Here is a 23,386-nt window from a genome sequence, read left to right as displayed (position 1 = left end):
ATAAGATAGCAGATGGTAACGCATTACATCTCGTTAATGAGAACGCACGCCGTTGCTGTGGAGCTTGCAGAGAGGAGAAATACGACGCTGATTTCCCTACTGAGAGAGGAAGTTCGAAATTCAGCGGGGAGCAAGACTTGTTGGCCAGGCTTTATAACTTATGCATTTCAATATCTAGAGTTCTGAGCTTAAGTTTCAAAAAGGCATCTTTTAGGGATAGCATAAGAAGTGAATCTAAATCAATGTCCCATAGTATGCCTGTTTAAAAGTGCATCAAACACTTTTTCTGACTCACAATAATCTGTGCGCCGTGGTTACCTGTTGTTTGCAATCCACAGATAGGGGCAGGGGGTCTCCCCAGTTTGGAGGCTGCCAGGCGCTCCATTATTCCCTAAGGAGACCCAATTCCATAGGCTATAATGGAGAATCAGTCTGTGGATATCTGGGGCAGCTGTTTTTTTGAGGAAGAGGCACCAATTTTTCAGCATAGAATCTGGTGCCTCACCTCCAAAAACCCACCGAATCTTTGAGCCCCAAAAGGAGGTGCCCCAGTCCTCCATTATTTCTAATGGAAGGAAGGCATGTGAAAGGTGTGCGGTCCCTTTAAATGTAATGGCTAGAACTCCCTTCAGAGTTCAATCGTACTTGTCACAGCCTTGCTCCTGGCTCCTCCCCCCCAAATCTCCCGGCTCCACCCCCAAAGTCCCCAGATATTTCCTGAGTCCAACCTGGCAGCCCTTTCCAGAAGTCATTTTCAGCAGCAAACTACTTCCCCCCCCCTGCATTTGCCAACTGCATTTGGCACCCGCCGAGTTTGCAGCCAGGGCACTACCAGAGTGAAGACCTTTGCTGCAGAACCACAGTCCTAAGCTCTGCTCGCGACCTGAGGTCGATCCCCGGAGGAAGCTGGGTTTTCAGGTAGCCAACTTGAGGTTGACTCAGCCTTCCATCCTTCTGAGGTTGGGAAAATGAGTCCCCAGCTTGCTGGGGGGGGGGGGGGAGGAAGTGTAGATGACTGGGGAAGCAATGGCAAACCACCCCATAAAAGGTCTGCCGTGAAAACATGACAGCAATGTTACTCCAGAGTCAGAAACGACTGACGCTTGCACAGGGGACCTTTCCTTTCCTAGAACTGCAGGAGAGCAGGTGTGAAGACGGGGCCTGGTGCGGTGTGCCCCCATCCGCCCCTCGCCTTGCACATTTCTGGCGGGTGTCGGCCCAGCTTCCTGGGTTTGCCCACATCTGTTTCCCCTTCCGTTCGTACCCTCCAAGCCGCAAACAGAGCCTTCTTTTTACCCTTCCTCTCCTCCTTCCAAGAAAGATTGTTCTGCTTAGCTGCTCCTCCCCGGTCCTCTCCTCGCCTTCCTTCTCAGTTCTTTCCACCCAAACGAAGCTGCGAAACCGCAAAAGAGAAGCACAGTCTGGCAAACACGAGTGCAGGATGGTGTGCGCACAGTTGTGTGTGTGTGTGTGGAGGCCCCTGTAAAAATAGTTTTAGTTTGCGCTCTTCTTACGGTTGCCAAGTCCAGTTAAAAAAATATCTGGGGACTTTGGGGTTGAAGCCAGGAGACTTTGGGGGGTGGAGCCAGGAGCAAGGGTGTGACGAGCATCATTGAACACCAAGGGAGTTCTGGCCATCACATTTCAAGGGACGGCACACCTTTTAAATGCCTTCCTTCCCTAGGAAATAATGAAGGATAGGGGCACCTTCTTTAGGAGCTCATAGAATTGGATCCACTGGTCCAATCGTTTTGAAAGTTGGGGGGGGGGGTATTTTGGGAAGAGGTATGGGATGCTATATTGAAAATTTGGGGCCTCGACCTAAAAAAACAGCCCCCTCAGAGCCCCAGATACCAGCAGATCAATTCTCCATCCTTTCCTATTGGAATAAGTCTCCATGGGGAATAATAGAGTTCCCAGCAGACATTTCCCTTCCCTCCCCCCGCTTTCTGATGAATCTGGAGGGAGGGCCTCCAAACCGGGGGATCCCCTGCCTCCACCTGGGGATTGGCAACCCTAGCTTTTCTCTTCCACTTTGTGTTCTGGTTGACCTTCCCTCATGTTGGTGATATTGGATTTATATCCCACCCTCCACTCCAAATCTCAGAGTCTCAGAGCAGCTCACAATCTCCTCTACTTTCGTCTCCCACAACAGACACCCTGTGAGGTGGGTGGGGCTGAGAGACCTCACCCAGAAGCTGCCCCCCCTTTCAAGGACAACTCCTGCCAGAGCTATGGCTGACCCAAGGCCATTCCAGCAGCTGCAAGTGGCGGAGGGGGGAATCAAACCCAGTTCTCCCAGATAAGAGTCTGCTCACTTAATCACTGCACCAAACTGGCTTAACCACTTAACCACTACACCAAACTGTTTTGCCACTTGCAAAAAAAGGTTATTATGGTCTCCCTGGATGTGGTGGTGGAAGGCATCGTCAAGCTATAGCCGACTTCAGGTAACCCTGTAGGGTGTTGTAGGCCAGAGAGGAACAGAGATGGGTTTTGCCATTGCCTGCCTGCTTCTGCGTAGCAACCCTGGGCTTTCTCGGTGGTCTCCCATCCGGTATAAACCCAGTTTAAAAAAGAGCCCTTGGTGCAGAGTAGTAAAGCTGCAGTACTGCAGTCCAAGCTCTCTGCTCTCAACCTGAGTTCGTTCCCGGCAGAAGCTGGGTTCAGGTAGCCAGCTAAGGGTTGACTCAGTCTTCCATCTTTCCGAGCTCGGTAAAATGAGCACCCGGTTTGCTGGGGGGGAAAGGGTAGATGGCTGGGGAAGGCAAGGGCAAACCACCCCATTAAAAAGTCTGCCATGAAAATGTCCTGATGCAACGTCACCCCAGAGTCGGAAACGACTGGTGCTTGCACGGGGGACTGATGGCACCTGGGTTTTTTGGCCACTGTGCGACACAGAGTGTTGGACTGGATGGGCCACTGGCCTGATCCAACATGGCTTCTCTTATGTTCTTATGTGACACAGAGTGTTGGACTGGATGGGCCACTGGCCTGATCCAACATGGCTTCTCTTATGTTCTTATGTGACACAGAGTGTTGGACTGGATGGGCCACTGGCCTGATCCAACATGGCTTCTCTTATGTTCTTATGTGACACAGAGTGTTGGACTGGATGGGCCACTGGCCTGATCCAACATGGCTTCCAGGGACCAGCGGATCCAACATGGCCTCCAGGGACCAGCGCCGGCCGCTCCGCGGCCTCTCCGCGGCCTTCGCTGGAGGCCCTCCAGACACTCTGGAGGGCCTCCAGGGACCAGCGGAGGCCACGGAGAGGCCTCCGCTGTTCGGTGCTGGTCGCTGGAGGCCCTCCAGAGTCTCTGGAGGGCCTCCAGGGACCAGCGCCGACCGCTCCGCGGCCTCTCCGTGGCCTCTGCTGGTCGCTGGAGGCCCTCCAGAGTCTCTGGAGGGCCGCCAGGGACCAGCGGAAGCCGCGGAGAGGCCTCCGCTGTTCGGCGCTGGTCACTGGAGGCCCTCCAGAGTCTCTGGAGGGCCTCCAGGGACCAGCGGAGGCCGCGGAGAGGCGTCAGCTGTTCTGCGCTGGTCGCTCCGCGGCCTCTCCGCGGCCTCCGCTGGTTGCTGGAGGCCCTCCAGAGTCTCTGGAGGGCCTCCAGCGACCAGCGGAGGCTGCGGAGAGGCCTCCGCTACCGCCGCCGGGCCCCGCGCGCGGGCGGGAAGGCAGCGAGTGAGGGAGGGTGCGTCCCTGCGCGTGCGCAGGGACGCTCCCTCCCTCACTCGCCGCCTTCCCCGCCGGCGCCCGTGGCCCACCGCCTCCAGGGCTGGCAAAACCGGGACCTTTAATGGTCCCGGTATAGGCAGCCCGGGAGGCGGGAATTGGTGGCCAGAACCGGGAAAGTCCCGGGAGACCGGTACGGTCTGGCCACCCTAGGATGGGCCACTGGCCTTATCCAACAGGGCTTCTCTTATGTTCTTAAGTGACACAGAGTGTTGGACTGGAGGGGCACTGGCCTGATCCAGCAGGGCTTCTCTTATGTTCTTATGTGACACAGAGTGTTGGACTGGATGGGCCATTGGCCTGATCCAACAGGGCTTCTCTTATGTTCTTATGTGACACAGAGTGTTGGACTGGATGGGCCACTGGCCTTATCCAACAGGGCTTCTCTTATGTTCTTAAGTGACACAGCGTGTTGGACTGGAGGGGCACTGGCCTGATCCAGCAGGGCTTCTCTTATGTTCTTATGTGACACAGAGTGTTGGACTGGATGGGCCATTGGCCTGATCCAACAGGGCTTCTCTTATGTTCTTAAGTGACACAGAGTGTTGGACTGGAGGGGCACTGGCCTGATCCAGCAGGGCTTCTCTTATGTTCTTATGTGACACAGAGTGTTGGACTGGATGGGCCATTGGTCTGATCCAACATGGCTTTTCTCATGTTCTTATGTGACACAGAGTGTTGGACAGGAGGGACCATTGGCCTGATCCAACAGGGCTTCTCTGATGTTCTTATGTGACACAGAGTGTTGGACTGGAGGGGCCACTGGCCTGATCCAACAGGGCTTCTCTGATGTTCTTATGTGACACAGAGTGTTGGACTGGAGGGGCCACTGGCCTGATCCAACAGGGCTTCTCTGATGTTCTTATGTGACACAGAGTGTTGGACTGGAGGGGCCACTGGCCTGATCCAACAGGGCTTCTCTTATGCTCTTCTGTGACACAGAGTGTTGGACTGGATGGGGCATTGGCCGGATCCAACATGGCTTCTCTTATGTTCTTATGTGGCACAGAGTGTTGGACTGGATGGGCCACTGGCCTGATCCAGCAGGCCTTCTCTTATGTTCTTATGTGACACAGAGTGTTGGACTGGATGGGCCACTGGCCTGATCCAATATGGCTTCTCTTTTGTTCTTAAGTGTGTTTTATTGTTGTCGCTAACCATATGGCTGTGTGTTTTTTGCTCTCAGGGCTGTCACCGCAGGGAGAAATCGTGGTGCCCCGCTGGATCTCGGGGGGACGGAACAGACGAGCTGCTGACGTCGCAGATGAGGTGGGTGTGGCCCTTGAGTGGCTCTTGGCCTGATCTGCTCTGATTGATGGGAGATTCCACTTGCATTTCTCTTTGGTTTTTTTCCCCCTCCTGCAATCCGAACAGTCTGACACACATTTGCTTTGTTTTTCCAAGATCCCTTCGGAACTGAAAGTGGGTCAAGATTCCCCCTCAAGAGATGCTCAGTTGGCATTTCAGGGAAACAGTAAACTTTGAGGCTGGAGTGGGTTGTGGAGATTGTTTGCAAGGGATGTCAAGTTGCCAACCTCCAGGTGGAGCCTGGAGATCTCCCACTTTTACAACTGATCTCCAGCTCCCCTGGAGAAAGAGGCTGCTTTGAAGGGTGGACTCTATGGCATTGGACTCTACTGAGGCCCCTCTCTTCCCCAAACCTCGCCCTCTCCTAGATCCAACCCCAAAGTCTCCAGGTATTTTCCTACGAAGACCTGGCAACCCTGGCTGAAAAATCCACGGGTTTTGGAAAATACCTGGGCTTTGAAAAATCCATGCTGGTCCTAGGATTTCAAGTCTGTTTTGGGAAATTCCTGGAGATTTTTTGGGGGTGGGGTGGAGTCTGGGAAGGTTGGGGTTTGGGGAGAGGAGAGGCTATAGAGTTTTACCATGATTCCTAGAGTGTCACACTGGAAACAATCTAGGATTCATGGTAAAAGTCTATGGTACCATAGAGTTTTTAGCATGAGTCCTAGAATGTGCCCGGCCCAATGCCCCCCAGTGTGATGACATCACTTCAGGGTGATGTCATCGCGCTGGGGATGGTGCGTGCTGATGGGGCTCTTCAGGAGCAGGGAAAATCCAATGCATGGTCATAGGATGGGGGAGACTTGTCTTAGCAGTAGTATGTGTGAAAAGGATTTAGGGGTCGTAGTGGATCATACGCTGAACATGAGTCAACAGTGTGATGCGGCGGCTTAAAAGGCAAATGCAATTTTGGGCTGTAAACAGAAGTCTAGTGTCCAGATCACGTGATGCAATGGTATCGCTTTACTTTGCTCTGGTAAGAACTCACCTGGAGTCTTCTGTTCAGTTTTCAGCACCACATTTTAAGAAGGCTATAGACAAGCTGGAACGGGTCCAGAGGAGGGCGACGAAGATGGTGAGGGGTCTGGAGACCAAGTCCTATGAGTTAAGGTTGAAGGAGCTGGGGATGTTTAGTCTGGAGAGGAGGCGGCTGAGAGGTGATAGGATCACCATCTTCAAGTACTTGAAGGGCTGTCACATAGAGGATTTGGTGGAATTGTTTTCTGTGGCCCCGGAAGGTAGGACCAGAAGCAATGGGTTGAAATTAAATCAAAAGAGTTTCCGGCTCAACATTAGGAAGAACTTCCTGACCATTAGAGCGGTTCCTCAGTGGAACAGACTTCCTCCTTGGGAGGTGGTGGGCTCTCCTTCCTTGGAGGTTTTTCAACAGAGGCTAGATGGCCATCTGACAGCAGTGGGGATCCTGTGAATTTAGGGGGAGGGGTTTGTGAGTTTCCTGCATTGTGCAGGGGGTTGGACTAGATGACCTTGGAGGTCCCAATTCTAGGATTCTATGTTTCCTCTGGTGGTCTGCTCCATGCCAGCAGGTTGGGGCCCTGGCAGGAGACTGGCAGCCTTAGGTGTCAAAGTGGGAGATGTCCAGGCCCCACCTGGAGGCTGAGCAAACCAAAAGAGAACCATGGCAGTGAGTAGCAGGGGAAGTAAAGCACACGGCTTCTGTGATTACCAGCCTCAAACAATCACAGCCATCACGAAAACTTAACAAAAACCAGCGGTCATTTTGTAGAAAAATAGGTGGTGGAGCTCAACCAGGGATTGTTATGCAGCTGCACCTACTATTCAATGGACAAGGAGGTGGAACTCAGAATGGTTCAGGAGCTGCGCTCCTGTGAGCTCCCACTGAATCTGAGGCCTGACAAAAACTATATAATATGAGGTGATAATTAAAGTAGAATCAATGCAGTCTCTTGTATAGACAGCCCTCCAGCAACTGGCTGTCGTCTGCTTCCTTCTCCCTCTCTCTTGCTTCCTTCTGCACCACAGCTTGCTTTGCCAGGCTTGCTCAATCACACAGGAGTTACAGAGCAAAACCTCTATTTTCTTCACTGGCTGAGGCTCCTCTGGCAACTTGTTACAAGTACTTGGGCGCATATTGGCGTTCCTACCCTGTATCTGAAATTGACTTTGCGAAGCTTGAAGAAGCCAATGTGAAACAAGGGCATTACTACATCCTTGTCACAACGCTTGGACCGCTGGCTGCTTTATAAAACTTGGGTTACTGTGGCATCACCTTTCTTCACTTCACCATCACATTTTCTGGCAAGAGGCAGCGCTGGATTGCTTAAAAAGGACTCGCTTTCTCGTGCTTTTGAGGGCGGAACGACACCGGAAATGAATGACGCTGGCACCCAAATTGTTTTAAACTGTTCTAATTGTTTATTGTTTAATTTGTTCAACCTTTAAACTGTCAAAGCCAAGAATTAATGAATTGTTTAAATGTTTTATTGCTGTGAGCCGCCCTGAGACTGCTTCGGTGGGGAGGGTGGGGTATAAATTGAAGGAAGGAAAAAAGGAAAATAGAGGGAGAGAGGGAGGAAGGAAGGAAGGGAAATGGAGGGAGGGAGGAAGGAAGGAAGGAAAATAGGGGGAGGGAGGGAGGAAGGAAAGAAAGAAAGAAAATAGGGAGAGGGAGGGAAGAAGGAAGGAAGGAAAATAGAGGGAGGGAGGGAGGAAGGAAGGAAGGAAAATAGAGGGAGGGAGAAAGGAAGGAAGGAAGGAAAATAGAGGAAGGGAGGGAGGAAGGAAAATAGGGGGAGGGAGAAAGGAAGGAAGGAGGGAAGGAAGGAAGGAAAATGGAGGGAGGGAGGAAGGGAAGGAAAATAGAGGGAGGGAGGAAGGAAGGAAGGAAGGAAGGAAGGAAGGAAGGAAGGAAGGAAGGAAGGAAGGAAGGAAGGAAGGAAGGAAGGAAGGAAGGAAGGAAGGAAGGAGACTTCAATTATCACCTTGTATTATGCAGTTTTTGTTAAGTTTTTGTGTTGGCTGTGATTGTTTGAGGCTGGCAGTTACGGAAGCCGTGTGCTTTCTTTCCCATGCTGCCCACCTGGAAGCTGGCCCCCCTCGGTCCTGCCGCAGGAGAGCTGGCCCTGGCACCTGTCAATGAATCCACACAGAGAGGATGGGAAAAGACTGAGAGTCGCATTTGGCAACGGGGCCCGGTTGGGCATTGGAGCCAGGCAGCTGTTCCGTTTTCCTTGTTCCAGGCAGAGAGGGGTAAACTGGGAACTCCAGCTGCCGTGACCGGCTTTATTGCCTCGAGGTTGTAGAAGCCCTTTTGTTTGGGAAGGAGTTGGGCCCAGGGAAGAAACATCCCCGAACGCAGCTGTGTCGTGTGGCCTTCCTTTGACCTTTAAAATAAATTGATAATCGCCGTATTCTTAGTCAAGGGCCTGAGACACATGGGGAAAGGAGAGCCTTGCTTCGTTGGGGCTTTTGACCAAATTTGGGCACAGAAAATTACCCAAGCTTGAGTTGGAGATCCTAGTAACCTGTGCGGTTAGAACAGGAGTGTCAAACAAGCAGCTCGGCGGCCAAATCAGGCCCCCAGAAGGCTCCTATCAGCCCCCGCCCCAGCAACTGGCTGTCGTCTGCTTCCTTCTCCCTCTCTCTTGCTTCCTTCTGCATCTCAGCTTGCTTTGCCAGGCTTGCTCAATCGCACAGGAGTTATAGAACAAAACTTCTATTTTCTCCATTGGCTGAGGCTCCTCTGACCTCCTGGTCCCCTGGGGAGGGAGGGAAAGAGCCAGAACTTCCTTTGTCCAGTTCCCAGGATCGCATAAGAGAGATACAAAGAAAGCACCTTTAAGACCAACAAGTGCTAATGTTTTAAACATGTTTTATTTTAAGTTTTGGGTTTTTTAAAATCATTAATCATGTTTGTGTCTTTTAAAAAGTTTATATCTCTACTACCTGATCTTAGGGTTGCCAAGTCCAATTCAAGAAATATCTGGGGACTTTGGGGGTGGAGCCAGGAGACTTTGGGGGTAGAGCCAGGAGACATTGGGGGTGGAGCCAAGATCAAGGCTGTGACAAGCATAATTGAACTCCAAAGGGAGTTCTGGCCCTCACATTTAAAGGGACGGCACACCTTTTCAATGCCTTCCTTCCACAGGAAATAATGAAGGATAGGGGCACCTTCTTTTGGGGCTCATAGAATTGGACCCCCTTGGTCCAATCTTTTTGAAGCTTGGGGGGTATTTTGGGGAGAGGCACTAGATGCTACACTGAATATTTGGTGCATCTACCTCAAAAAACAGCCCCCCCCCAGAGCCCCAGATACCTGCGGATCAATTCTCCATGATTTTCTATGAGAATAAATCTCCATAGGGAATAACAGAGTTCCCAGCAGACATTTCCCTCCCCTCCCCCCGCTTTCTGATGACCCTGAAGCGGGGGGGGGGAGGGCCTCCAAACCGGGGGGATCCCCTGCCCCCACCTGGGGATTGGCAACCCTACCTGATCTTAAATAGGTTCACACATGGCCCGGTCCAACCCGGCCCAGCCCAACAAGGTCTCATTTATGTCATATCCGGCCCTCATAACAAATGACTTTGACACCCCTGGGTTCCGATCCTTGCTCTGAAAAGAAGCCGTTTGGGTGACCATGGGTGGGTGACCCTCGCTCTTAGCCCAACTGACCTCACGGGGTTAGGGTTGCCAAGTCCAACCCCAGAAATATCTGGGGACTTTGGGGGTGGAGCCAGGAGACATTGGGATGGAGCTGGGGGGAGGGGGGGAAACGGCGCCGGGGAGCGTGGCCAGCCGCCCCGTCTCGGAGCGGGCAACGCCGCTGCCGCCTCTTCTCTGCTCGCCGTGGCTGCTCCTCCGAGATGGGCTCAGCCAGGGCGATGGCAGCTAACACGGTAGCCAGAAGGGGGCTTTGGCTTAGAGCCTGGCCAGCCGACGTCCATTCCAAGTCGATCGTTTCAGGATATCCCTTTCAGGGTGAGAAGCTATTCGGTGACACACTAGAAAAGATCCTCGTGGAGACGCGAGATAAGAAGAAGGCCATGCCTAAATTCCTGAGGCGCACCGACAGGCGAGGGTTCAGCTCCAATTCCTTTCGGACCCCATCCAACTTCCACAAACCGAAGCAGGAGTACAAGAAGTCAACCTGGAGCCAACCTAAGCAGGGTTTCCAGAAGAACCCCTCCCACAACCGATTTCAGAGGAACCAGCCCGATAGATCGGGCAGATTCCAGAAGGGCCCCAAGCCCAACCAGGCATGACTGGGACCACATCCCAGTAGGGGGCCGCCTGCTGCACTTTCATCAGGCTTGGGTGGAATCGCAGGCGGACTCTTGGACTCTAGAGATTGTCTCCCGGGGCTACCCGATAGAGTTCAGGCGTACACCCCCAGATCGCTTCATCATTTCCCCACTCCGCTCAAACCCGGAGCGGAGGGACATCACCCTCAAGGCAATACGCCACCTTCTGGACTCAGCGGCCATAGAACAAGTCCCTACGAAACAGAAATATCAAGGTGTCTACTCCATCTTCTTCACAGTTCCCAAGAGGAACGGGGACTGGAGAGCAATCTTGGACTTAAAATTCCTGAACAGAAACATCAAACTACGACACTTCAGGATGGAATCCATCAAGTCCATAACAGAGGCCCTGAACCACAGGGACTACATGGCATCGCTGGATCTGACAGAGGCCTACCTACATATCCCGATTCTACCCTCACACCGCAAGTTCCTGCGTTTCTGCGTAAAGGGCTCTCACTACCAGTTCAGAGCTCTACCCTTCGGGCTTGCAACGGCTCCACGGGTGTTCACCAAGGTGTTGGTGAACCTGATTGCACACCTCAGACAGAGGGGCATACACGTGCATCCGTACCTCGACGACCTGTTGCTGAGGTCATCGTCAAGGGAGAAAGCAGAACAGGACTTAAGGAGCACAATCAACTGCCTCCAAAGACACGGCTTCCTGATCAATACAGCCAAGAGTCACCTTCGACCGACTCAGAGACTAGAGCACCTGGGCATGATAGTGGACACAAACCTCAAAGCCATCTTTCTCCCAGAGGACAAGATCTTAAAGACAATGACGTTGGCACAACAGGTGATCCAGGCGTCATCATCATCACTACTGACTCTAGCAAGACTCATGGGCCTCCTCATCTCAAACCTCGAGGCACTACAGTGGGGTCGGCACCACACCAGACAACTCCAGATGTTCCTTCGCCCCCACCAACTACACATCATGGAGAGACGCTCCATATCCCTTTCACTGCCCCCGGCGGTGAAGGAGAGCCTCAGGTGGTGGACCAAGGCCAGCAACTTACGCCAGGGGAGAGTCTTCCTCATAGAGGGGGAGCTGCAACTGTTCTCGGACGCCAGCCTCTCCGGTTGGGGGGCAACCCTCAACGAGATCCCAACACAGGGCCAGTGGTCGACCAGGGAATCGAACCTCCCGATCAACCTACTAGAGCTTCGGGCAGTTCGTCTAGCCCTCCTACACTTCCAGGACCAAGTCTCAGGCCAACACGTCCTAGTGCGAACGGACAACATAGCAGCGAAGGCCTACCTAAACAATCAAGGGGGGTCCAGGTCCAGCTCCCTCTACAGGGAGGCCGGAAAACTGTTCGGCTGGGCAGAACTTCATCTAAAGTCAATAAGAGCAGAACACATCAAGGGGGCGCACAACGTGCAGGCGGACTGGCTCAGTCGAGAGAGCATCCAGGCAGGGGAGTGGTCTCTCAACAGGACTATATTCCTACAGATAGTGGATCACTTCGGCCCGCCAACCCTGGACCTCTTCGCATCTCCACAGAATCACCAGCTGCCCCGGTTCTTCACAAGGCACTTTCACAGTCAGGCGGAGGCCACAGACGCCCTAACATCCCCGTGGCCTCAAGGTCTCCTGTATGCCTTCCCGCCAATCCCGGTCATCCCAAAAGTTCTCAGAAGGATCAGGTCGCTGGGGGCAGAAGTCATCTTAGTTGCGCCCTGGTGGCCTCGGCGTCCCTGGTTCTCTTCAATCCAGCAGTTGTCGGCGGAGAAACCCCTCCACCTTCCAACCGGGCCGGACATGCTGCTGCAGGGACCAGTGTGGCACCCCCGCCCAGAATGGCTGAGATTGACCGCGTGGAGGTTGAGAGGAGATCGCTACTAGACCTAGGGTACACCAGCGAAGTGACGAATACCATCCTAGCATCCAGAAAGGAATCCACGACGCGGATCTACAACATGTCTTGGAAAGCCTTCCACAGGTGGTGCCGGAGAAAGAGTGTGGATCCATTACACCCTACTGTTCCTAGGGTGCTACAATTCCTTCAGGATGGGCTGCAGTCCGGCCTGAAGCCAGCCACCCTCAAACGCCAGATCGCGGCACTGTCGTCAGTACTTCAGCAGGTGGATGGTGTATCCCTGTCGTCTCACCCTCACATCCGACGGTTCCTTAGAGGAGCTTCCTTAAGCTCCACACCGCAGACTCATCGGTTCCCGACCTGGAGGCTGAACCCAGTGCTGACCGCCCTAACAGGTCCACCCTTCGAACCGCTCATGCAAGTGCCCTTAAAGATGCTTCGCATGAAGACGATTTTCCTGGTGGCAATAACATCGGCCAGAAGGGTCTCCGAGTTAGGAGCTCTGTCTACTAGGAAGGAGCTATGCGTGTTCCACAAGGACAAGGTCGTACTCTACCCGGATCCTACCTTCCAACCAAAGGTGTCATCCAGATTCCACCAAAATCAAGAGATCAATCTACCATCCTTTTGTCCGGATCCCAGACACCCCAAGGAACGAACCTGGCACACCCTGGACGTGCGGAGGGCGATCAAAGTCTACCTGATTAGAACAGAGTCACTACGTAAGTCAGACTCTATGTTCATCAATATCTCTGCACCCAGAATAGGGCAAAAGATGTCCAAGTCGGCCATTAGTTACGCCATTAAGCAGTGCATAGCGGAGGCCTACAAGGCCTTGCACCTCGAGGTTCCGCCTGGGATCACAGCACACTCGACCAGAAGCGCAGCCGCTAACGCAGCCTTCAGCAGGAACGCCTCAGTCGAGGAAGTGTGTAAGGCAGCTACGTGGTCGTCAATCTCCACCTTCGTTCGACACTACAAGCTGAACTCTTACGCGTCGGCGGATGCGGCCTTCGGTAGACGAATCTTACAGCATGTACTGCCTGAGTAGGGCGATCCCTCCCTAAGTAACCTACTGCTCTAGGAGCACCCAAGATGTCCTCCGCCTCCTAGGGAGAACGACCCTTGGCACTTACCGTGAGGGGTCCTTCTCCTAGGAGGAAAGGAGGACATCTTGCCCTCCCATCTATCGCCCTACCTTGGGCAGCTGAATTCTCCACTGTATCTAACTACATCTCTACCAACATTTGATGGTCTTCGGGCCTGGTCCCTACTTTTCCTATCTATAAAATTTATACTTTCGTCGATCGCCCATCTCCCTTATGGGCACCGACAGACTAATAGTTGTTGCTGTTTCACTTGTTAGAAGTTTTTTATTTTTATAGATACAGTTAACGTTATACTGCTGCTCGGAGTCACCCGAACTGAAGATGGGTGGTTCCCCACAGCCACAGGAAGAGGAAGTTTTGATTCCTGCCTCCCTGATTGGACGGTGGGAAAGCACCCAAGATGTCCTCCTTTCCTCCTAGGAGAAGGACCCCTCACGGTAAGTGCCAAGGGTCGTTCTCCCAGATAAGAGTCCGCACACTTAACCACTACACCAAACTGGCTCTTGTTGATGTGATTGTTGATGTGTTAATATGAACTGTGGTTCACCTATAGAAGTTATGTTTGTTTGTAGTATATTATACTTAGTAAATTTTTGGTCACTATAATCCTTTGGGTTATTTATTGTTGCACAATCCCCAGTTGGGGGCAAGGGATCCCCGAATTGGAGACCCTCTCCCTCCCCCCAGCTTCAGGGTCATTAGAAACCAGAAGGGGAGTGGAGGGAAATGTCTGCTGGGCGCTCCATTATACCTTATGGAGACCAATTCCCACATATGTTATGGTGGCAAATTGCTCTTTCAAGGACAACCTCTGCCAGAGCTATGTCTGACCCAAGGCCATTCCAGCAGGTGGAAGTGTAGGAGTGGGGAATTAAACCCGGTTCTCCCAGATAAGAGAGCTCTGGCTGACCAAGGCCATTCCAGCAGGTGCAAGTGGAGGAGTGGGGAATCATACCTGGTTCTCCCAGATAAGAGAGCTCTGGCTGACCCGAGGTCATTCCGGCAGCTGCAAGCGGAGGAGTGGGGAATCAAACCCGGTTCTTCCAGATAAGAGAGCTCTGGCTGACCAAGGCCATTCCAGCAGGTGCAAGTGGAGGAGTGGGGAATGAAACCCGGTTCTCCCAAATAAGAGTCCGCGCACTTCACCACTACACCAAACTGGCTCTCCAGAGGCTATCATCCTCTAAGACTGTTGAAAGACTTTATGGGGAAATTTCAAGAATATTCAGTGTTCCTTAGTTCTGTTTTTGTTTAATTTCCCTAAAAACACATATTTACATGCGTTGCGTGAAAGTTTTATTGCTTTCGGGGGTATCTTATATAGCTTATTTTCTCCAGGGGAGCTGATCTCTGTCAACTGGAGATCAGTTGTTAAAGTGGGAGATCTCCAGGCCCCACCTGGAGGCTGGCAACCCTACCCTCTCCCCAAGCCACACCCTCCCCAGGCTCCACTCCCAAAATCTCCAGGCACTTCCTCACCCAAAACTGGCAACCCTAGACTTTGACATCCTCTTCTGAAATTCAGCAACTCTGAATGTTTTCTGGTGCATACAGAAAGGCAGGAGTAATTCAGGTTTCGTGAAGGATGTAGGACCCAACAGCCTCAAACTGTTGTTCTGAAAGCCCTCTGGGTCAGGGATCACCAAACTTTTTGAGCTTGTGGGCAATCTGAAACAGGGTTGGGGAATGCAACCCCGAAATGACTGCTGCAGGAAGTACCAGCAGAGCCCAAAGCAGAGGTGCATGGTGGTGTGATACATATCTGGGCGTGGAGCATTTCTGCAGGAAGGCTGAAAATCTGTTGGTCGTTCAGATGTCTTCCGCAAACGGCGCTGTGGTTTCTCTGATCTGCAAATGAGCAGAAAACGACACACAGTCCCACCCCTCTCGGTCTCGGAGGAACTGGACTCAAGCTGCAAAAGAATATTTTCCTTGTCAGCAGCCGTTAATCTGGGCAGAACAGGATGGTCCCAAAGGTGGCTTTGGTGTAGGCGTGCCAACTTCCAGGTGAGACCTGGAAAACCTATGGAACCATCTCCGATTTCCATACAACAGAAGAAGACGACGAAGACATTGGATTCATACCCCGTCCTTCTCCCTGAATCAGAGACTCAGAGCAGCTTACAATCGCCTATATCTTCTCCCCCCACAACAGACACCCTGTGAGGAGGGTGGGTGGGGCGGAGAGAGATCTCAAAGAAGCTGCCCTTTCAAGGACAACTCTTCTAGAGCTATGGCTGACCCAAGGCCATTCCAGCAGGGGCAAGTGGAGGAGTGGGGAATCAAACCCGGTTCTCCCAGATAAGAGAGCTATGGCTGACCCAAGGCCATTCCAGCAGGGGCAAGTGGAGGAGTGGGGAATCAAACCCGGTTCTCCCAGATAAGAGTCCTCACACTTAACCACTACACTAAACTAGCTCTCTGGAGATCGCTCCCTCTGGAGAAAATGGGTGCTTTGGAGGGTGGACTCTGTGGCATCATACCCCGCTGAAGTCCCCCCTCCTTAAAACCCTCCACTCCTAAATCTCCAGGAATTTCTCAACCTGGAGTTGACAAACCTACTTCGGACATTTAGTCCTCTGGACTTGGGGGAACTCATTAGGTGTTGGGTGGATAGGTGGTATCTCAAGGTATCACAGGCACCAGTTCCCAGAGGCATAGCTGGTTTAGCGTGAGAAAATCTTTTTGCCAAGCAGAGAGGGTTGTGTTATGGGGCGGGATGATTGCTGCCATGGAAACCGTTGAGTCCCTTTGCATTTTCCACCAGTGCCTGCTTGGTGACATCTCTATTCAGTAAGGTGTGCCAAGCTTTCAGGCAGCACATGATTGTTTTTATCTGGAGGATGTAGGAGGTGTGGGTTTGTGGCTCGGCAGTAGAGCATCTGCTTGGCATGCAGAAAGTCCCAGGTTCTACTCCCGGCATCTCCAGCCAAGCAAAAATATTGCCTTGTAGGTAATATGTAAAGCCTCACCTTGAGACAGAGTGTTGGACTGGATGTGCCAGTGGCCTGATCCAACATGGCTTCTCTGTATTTGTGGTGCTTGGGGGGCAACAGTGGGAAGGCTGCGGGAGTTCTGACCCCACCAGTGGACCTCCTGATGGCACCTGGGCTTTGGCCACTCTGTGACACAGAGTGTTGGACTGGATGGGCCATTGGCCTGATCCAACAGGGCTTCTCTTATGTTCTTATGAGACACAAAGTGTTGGACTGGATGGGCCATTGGCCTGATCCAGCAGGGCTTCTCTTATGTTCTTATGTGACACAAAGTGTTGGACTGGATGGGCCATTGGCCTGATCCAGCAGGGCTTCTCTTATGTTCTTATGAGACACAAAGTGTTGGACTGGATGGGCCATTGGCCTGATCCAGCAGGGCTTCTCTTAGGTTCTTATGAGACACAAAGTGTTGGACTGGATGGGCCATTGGCCTGATCCAGCAGGGCTTCTCTTATGTTCTTATGAGACACAAAGTGTTGGACTGGATGGGCCATTGGCCTGATCCAACAGGGCTTCTCTTATGTTCTTATGAGACACAAAGTGTTGGACTGGATGGGCCATTGGCCTGATCCAACAGGGCTTCTCTTAAGTTCTTGGTGGTGGCGGGGCGTCAGTGGGAGGGCTTCTGGAGTTCTTTCCTTCCTGGTGGACCTCCTGATGGCAGCAGGGTTTGGTCACTATGTAATACAGAGTGTTGGATTGGATGGGCCATTGGCCTGATGCAACATGGCTTCTCTTATGTTCTTAAGAGCATAGGTCCATTTGTGGTGATTCGCTATAAGTTATAGATGGAACACTCTGTCTGGGGCAGTGATGCTTTGTATTCTTGGTGCTTGGGGTCTAGAGTGGGAGGGCTTCTGGAGTTCTGGCCCCACTGATGGACCTCCTGATGACACCTGGGTTTTGGCCACTGTGTGACACGGAGTGTTGGACTGGATGGGTCACTGGCGTGATCCAACAGGGCTTCTCTCAAGTTCGTATGTGTTTATGTTCTTGTCGCTTTCACTGGAGATCGGTTGTTTTAGCGGGAGGTCTCTAGCCACCCCCTGGAAGTTGGCAGCCCTGTATGTTTTGACAACTTGTAATGCGTGCGCATGACCCAGGATACTTTGGCCTTCTCCTCAATAGCCATGGAAACATGAGCAGAGAGGCTGCGTTTGAAGCAGACATTTGATATTTAGACCCTCAGGTTGCCTAGAGAATTGGCTGCGGATGGCTTCGGCTGACGGCATTTATTCTGCGGACACGGCAGGCCTCTGCTAGCCCCTTGTTGACTCTCAGTGTCAGGATTAAAAGAAATTTCTTACCGGTCCCTAGGGTTGCCAGGTCCAATTCAAGAAATATCTGGGGACTTTGGGGGTGGAGCCAGGAGCAAGGTTGGGACAAGCATGACTGAGCTCCGAAGGGAGTTCTTAAAGGGACCGCACACTTTTTGAATGCCTTCCCTCCATTGGAAATAATGTAGGACACCTTCTTTGGGAACTCATAGAATTGGACCCCCTGGTCCAATCTTTTTGAAACTTGGAGGGTGTTTTGAGGGCAGGCACTGGATGCTATGCTGCAAATTTGGTGCCTCTACCTCAAAAAAACAGCCCCCTCGAGCCCCAGATACCCACAGATCAATTCTCGATTATATCCTATGGGAATGGGTCTCCATAGGGAATAAAGGAACTTTCCTGAGGGGTTTCTTTTGTATATGGATTGGCTATTGAAATTCTACACCAGGGGTGGATAAACTTACTTAATGTAAGAGCTGCACAGAATAAGCATCAGATGTTTGAAAGCCGCAAGACATGAAGATCAGATGTTTGAGAGCGGGCGGAAGGAAGGAAGGAAGGAAGGAAGGAAGGAAGGAAGGAAGGAAGGAAGGAAGGAAGGAAGGAAGGAAGGAGAAGGGAGGGAGAGGTGGGAGGAAAGCTACTTTAACTTTTAAACGAATTCTCCAAATTACTGGCTGGCTTGGCTTGGAGAAGTGATTTAAGAAGAAGAAGACTGCAGATTTATACCCCGCCGTTCTCTCTGAATCAGAGACTCAGAGCGGCTTACAATCTCCTATGTCTTCTCCCCTCACAATAGACACCCTGTGAGGTGGGTGGGGCTGAAAGGGCTCTCACAGCAGCTGCGCTTTCAAGGACAACCTCTGCAAGACCCAAGGCCATTCCAGCAGCTGCAAGTAGAGGAATGGGGAATCAAACCCGGTTCTCCCAGATAAGAGTCTGCACACTTAACCATTACACCAAACTGGCTCTCTTAAAGAGACAAATGCCTTCTCCAAGCTGGCTAATGGGGTGGTGGGGACTTCAAGAGCCACACGATATGTGTGAAAGAGCCACATGCAGCTCCTGAGCCACAGTTTGGCCACCCCTGTTCTACACAAAATACCTTACAGCTTACAACAGCAATACAGATAAGATTAGAATTTTTATAGTCAATCCATATGCAAAAGAACCCCCTCAGGTAAGCTCCTCCATTAACATGTCACAGCCTGGGAAGCTCCCACAAGATAATGACTCAGCCCTACCCCACCTGCCTGAGTAGATATAAATTACCTGAGTAGATATAAATTACCTGCCTACCATCTTCTCATTTTGACCCAGTTTTCTGGGTTACACCTCTGAAGATGCCAGTCACAGTGGCTGGCGAAACGTGAGGTCTCACAATGCCAAGACCATGGCCACACAGCCCAGAAAACCTACAACAGGGGACTGAGAGAGGGAGGAGCCTCAGCCAACAGAAGGAAGAGAGGCGGGATCTGACATAAAGGAGACCTTGTTGGGGCAGGCCATGTGTGTACCTATTTAAGATTACGTAGAAGAGATAAACTTTATAAAGGACACAGACAAACACAATTAATTTTTTTTTAAAAAAAAAACCCTTAAACTTGCTAAAACGTCTCTTAAATGTAATGCCAGGTAGCAGAGATATAAACTTAGCACTCATTGGTCTTAAAGGTGCTTTCTTTGTATTTTTCTCATGGGATCCAGGGAACTGGGCTAAGGAAGCTGTGACTTTTTCATTCTTTTCACAGAGGGTGGGGGGAGGAGCCTCAGCCAACAGAAGGAAGAGAGGCTTGGCTCAGTAGCTTTGCTGTGCAATGGAGCGATATCAACCCTCCCCCACTCCTCCCCAACACAGGAGCCCCAGCCAATGGAAAAAAATAGAGGCTTTGCTCTGTAGCTCCTGTGCGATTGGGCAAATCTGGCAAAGCAAGCTGAGATGCAGAAGGAAGCAAGAGAAAGGGCGAAGGAAGCAGACAGCCAATTGCTTGGGGGCCTGATAAGAGCCCTCTGGGGGCCTGATTTGGCCCCCGGGCTGCATGTTTGACACCCCTGCTCAAGGGGAACAAATCTGTCACCTGGAGATCAGCTGTAATAGCAAGGAGATCTCCAGCTGAAACCTGGAGGTGGCAACCCTAACCCCTTGGCCTCTGCCGTTTCCAAGGGGGACGCAGAGGAAGAATGCCAGGGGCTTGCCGGAGAAGTGAGACTTGCTAAAAATAATACTGCCCCGAGGTGCGAGGAAAAGATCCCAGACCTTTTCTCTCCCGCCCTCCTTATGTGTCCCGTGTGTTTCCGTATCTCAGCTGTGAATCACACCCTTTCGACCCATCGGGCGGCGGAAACCAGTTTGCGGTTCTCCAAGAATGACTCAAGGGCTGCTGGTACAGCTGCCAAGTCAATTCAAGAAATATCTGTGGACTTTGGGGGTGGAGCCAGGAGCAAGGCTGTGACAAGCATCGTTGAACTCAAAGCAAATTCTGGCCGTCACGTTTAAAGGGACCACGCGCTTTTTAAATGCCTTCCTTCGTAGGAAAGAATGAAGGATAGGAGCACCTTCTTTGGGGGCTCCAGAATTGGACCCCCTGCTCCAACCTTTTGAAACTTGGGGGGTATCTTGGGGAGAGGCACTGGAGTCTATATTAAAAATTTGGTGCCTCCACCTCAAAAAAACAGCCCCCCCCCCAGAGCCCCAGATATCCGTGGATCAATTCTCTATTATTTTCTATGGGAATAAGTCTCCATAGGAATAATAGAGTTCCCAGCAGACATTTCCCTCCCCCCCCCACTGCTTTCTGATAACCTTGATGCGAGGGGAGGGCCTCCAAAGTGGGGGCTCCCCAGTCCCCACCTGGGATTGGCAACCGTAGCTGCTGGGGCAGGGCTGGGGAGGAGGCGTGGAAGGAGGAGGAGATCAAAAGGCATGTTTTGCAGGACTCTCTCTGGCCTTCCCTTTCTGAAGATCTGGGAAGTGTTCCCATTTGGCCTGGGGAAGGGAATGCATCCTCGCGTTTGGCACCAACAATGGGCTCCTCTTGGGCTTCGGGCAGGATGGGTAATTTATTATAGAGTGAGCTGTGTAGCATGACCTCTCCTTGGAGACACGACGGATCTGGGCCAGCGTGGAGTGTTGCAAAGATTTGGGCCAGATTCAGCTCTTGCAGGTTTGCAGAGAGCTGCGTGCAAGAGATGCACATAGGGTTGCCAATCTCCAGTTGGGGGCAGGGGGATCCCCTGGTTCAGAGGCCCTCCGTCCACTTTTGGGGCATCAGAAAGCAGGGAGGGGGGAAATGTCGTGTGAACTGGCAGAGACTGACCAATAGAGAGATCTTGGGGTCGTGGTAGAGAACTCACTGAAAATGTCGAGACAGTGTGCGATGGCAATAAAAAAGGCCAACGCCGTGCTGGGAATTATTGGGAAGGGAATTGAAATAAATCAGCCAGTATCATAATGCCCCTGTATAAATCGGTGGTGCAGTCTCATTTGGAATACTGTGTGCAATTCGGTCACCGCACCTCAAAAAAGGATATTATAGCATTGGAAAAAGTGCAGAAAAGGGCAACTAGAATGATTAAAGGGTTGGAACACTTTCCCTATGAAGAAAGGTTGAAACGCTTTGGGGCTCTTTAGCTTGGAGAAATGTCGACTGCGGGGTGACATGATAGAGGTTTACAAGATAATGCATGGGATGGAGGAAGTAGAGAAAGAAGTCCTTTTCTCCTTTCTCACAATACAAGAACTCATGGGCATTTGATGAAATTGCTGAGCAGTCAGGTTAAAACGGATAAAGGAAGTACTTCTTCACCCAAAGGGTGATAACATGTGGAATTCACTGCCACGGGAGGTGGTGGCTGGCTACAAGCATAGCCAGCTTCAAGAGGGGATTGGATAAAAATATGGAAACAGAGGTCCATCAGTGGCTATTAGCCACAGTGTGTGTGTGTGTGTGTGTGTGTATATATATATATAATTTTTTTGGCCACTATGTGACACAGAGTGTTGGACTGGATGGGCCATTGGCCAGATCCAACATGGCTTCTCTATGTCTGCTGGCACTCCATTATTTCCTATGGAGACTGATTCCATAGGTTATAATGGAGAATTGATTCCTTCCTCCTTCCTTCCCTTCCTTCCTTCTTCCTTCCTTCCTTCCTTCCTCCTTCCTTCCTTCCTTCCTTCCTTCCTTCCTTCCTTCTTCCTTCCTTCCTTCCTTCCTTCCTTCCTTCCTTCCTTCCTTCCTCCCTCCCTCCCTCCCTCCCTCCCTCCCTCCCTCCCTTCCTTCCTTCCTTCCTTCCTCCCCTCCCTCCCTCCCTCCCTCCTAGACTTCCCAATCCCCAGGTCCCAGAGGGGGATCCCCCGGCTTTACAGGCTTCCCCCCTCCCCCAGCCAGCTGGCCAGCGGGGGAAGCCCCGCCCCAGAGCCATCATGCACCTCCATAAACGATTCTCATAGGGAATGATGGGGAATTGATCCGTGGGTATCAGGGCTCTGGGGGGGCTGTTTTTTGAGATAAAGGCACCAAATTTTCAGTATACGATCTAGTGCCTCTCCCCAAAATACCTCCCAAGTTTCAAAAAGATTGGACCAGGGGGTCCAATTCTATGAGCTCCAAATCCTTCATTATTTCCTATGGAAGAAAGGCATTTAAAAGGTGTTCAGTCCCTTGAAATGTGATGGCCAGAACTCGCCTTGGAGTTCAATTGTGCTTGTCACAACCTTGCTCCTGCTCCACCCCCAATGTTTCCTGGCTCCACCCCAAAGTCCCCAGATATTTCTTGAATTGGACTTGGCAACCCTACTTCCTTCCTCCCTCCCTCCCTCCTCTCCTCTCCTTCCTTCTTCCTTCCTTCCTTCCTTCTTCCTTCCTTCCTCCTCCTTCCTCCTCCTTCCTTCCTTCCTTCCTTCTTCCTTCCTTCCTTCCTTGCCTTCCTTCTCTCAGCTCTCAAACGTCTGACATTTATTCTACGTGGCTCTTGTGTTAAGTGAGTTTGGCCACCCCTGAGCTAGATTCAAGTCTAATAATGCTTTAGAGACCAACAAATTTGGTTTCCAAGATCTTTTGGCCAATAGGGAATGTGGAGACACTGCACCAAACATTGTAATGCTTTGGGGGGGGGGGGGGGAGGGACACAAACAAGATGCTCGTAGAGCCCCTCTTGAGCATAGAAGAGTCGAGTCTTTCCTTTCTGAAGTGCAGAGTATTTCCACACGCTGTGAAGAAGCAGAAATATGTTGGGTCAACCGTATTGCCTTGGGGAAGTTTGATTTTGGAGTGTGGTGATGCGGGTAGGGTCGGCAAGTCCCCCGTGTCCTCCAGTGGGGGACTTTCCCGCGTGCGCGACATGATGACGTCACCCACAAGCGATGTCATCGCGCTGGGGATGTTGCGCATGGCCGCTCTAGGAGTTTCTGTGAAAACTATGGTTTTTCTGGACGCTCTAGCAATTTGGGAGGGGAAACTCTGTAGTAGGATAGGTGGCATAGAGTTTTGCCCTCCCAAATTGCTAGAGCATCTGGGAATACCATAGAATTTTCCTGGAATTGTCTAGAGCGGCCGCATGCAATGTTGCCGGCATGATGACGTCACCCACAAGTGATGTCATCGTGCCAGCGATGTCAGGGGAGCTTCCCCCCCACAGGCTCAATGTGGGCCAGTGGATTGGGAACCACGGTGGGAGAACCCCCGTCTGGACTGGGGGCTGGCAGCCCTAGACGTGTGGGGGGGGAATCCCCACCACTTTCAGGCAATTTGTGTCTCTGTGGATGAGCCAAGAGGATTCTGGGAAGTCCCCCAAGAGCGTGGGCCGAGGGTGTACGCACGTGAGAGAGAGAACACTGCAGAGTGAAT

The 23,386-nt window shown here is 51.7% G+C and overlaps 1 protein-coding gene across 1 annotated transcript in view; it reads left to right on the top strand.

Annotated features, from left to right (window-relative positions):
* ADAM33 (ADAM metallopeptidase domain 33) overlaps positions 1-23,386 on the top strand; it is a 141,674-nt gene that overhangs the window by 13,565 nt on the left and 104,723 nt on the right. The window contains exon 2 of the mRNA XM_060247421.1: positions 4,923-5,005. Within this exon, the coding sequence (XP_060103404.1) occupies positions 4,923-5,005 (83 nt within the window). The remainder of the gene's footprint in view (positions 1-4,922; positions 5,006-23,386) is intronic.

This window comes from Heteronotia binoei, chromosome 9 (genome assembly GCF_032191835.1).
Source record: "Heteronotia binoei isolate CCM8104 ecotype False Entrance Well chromosome 9, APGP_CSIRO_Hbin_v1, whole genome shotgun sequence".
Lineage (NCBI taxonomy): Eukaryota > Metazoa > Chordata > Lepidosauria > Squamata > Gekkonidae > Heteronotia > Heteronotia binoei.
Note: the sequence above shows the minus strand (reverse complement) of the source record. Positions and strands in the feature narration are given on the sequence as shown.